The sequence below is a fragment of the Penaeus monodon genome, chromosome 20 (assembly GCF_015228065.2).
Source record: "Penaeus monodon isolate SGIC_2016 chromosome 20, NSTDA_Pmon_1, whole genome shotgun sequence".
In the NCBI taxonomy this organism is placed as follows: domain Eukaryota; kingdom Metazoa; phylum Arthropoda; class Malacostraca; order Decapoda; family Penaeidae; genus Penaeus; species Penaeus monodon.
The window spans coordinates 7564279-7564702 of NC_051405.1; the positions used below are offsets into that span (position 1 = coordinate 7564279).

Here is a 424-nt window from a genome sequence, read left to right on the forward strand (position 1 = left end):
AAAGATCTGACACAATTTATAGGTTTCTATTATTCTTATCATGATGACTTTTATGAAAAGCTATGACATTTACTTAACTTAATCTGAACACTCATTACATGAAATATCGAATAAACAAGAATTTCTATTACCTTCAGCTTAAAAACAAAACAAAACTCAAGGAGGAAGCATATATAGGTAACCTTATTTAAGAGGAAAACTGAAAAGAGATAAAGTCACCTCACCTGTCAGATCCCTTAAGCTGGGTCTGCGACTTAATCTTGAACGGCTTGGTAAACATCTGAAGAAAAGAAATGTTAGTGAAAAACAGATGAATGGCCTCTCAAGTGTTTCTAATAAAATGCTCCCTATCTAAGCATGTCAGGCTATCCAAATCAAATGAATCTTTTCATCCACTGGTGCTGGAAAATTGCAATATACACAC

The 424-nt window shown here is 33.5% G+C and overlaps 1 protein-coding gene across 2 annotated transcripts in view; it reads right to left on the bottom strand.

The window, feature by feature from the left end:
* Positions 1-424, bottom strand: part of LOC119585610 (eukaryotic translation initiation factor 2D-like) — an 18116-nt gene that overhangs the window by 7832 nt on the left and 9860 nt on the right. For both annotated transcript variants that reach the window (XM_037934278.1, XM_037934279.1), the window contains exon 2: positions 225-280. In XM_037934278.1, the coding sequence (XP_037790206.1) occupies positions 225-280 (56 nt within the window). The remainder of the gene's footprint in view (positions 1-224; positions 281-424) is intronic.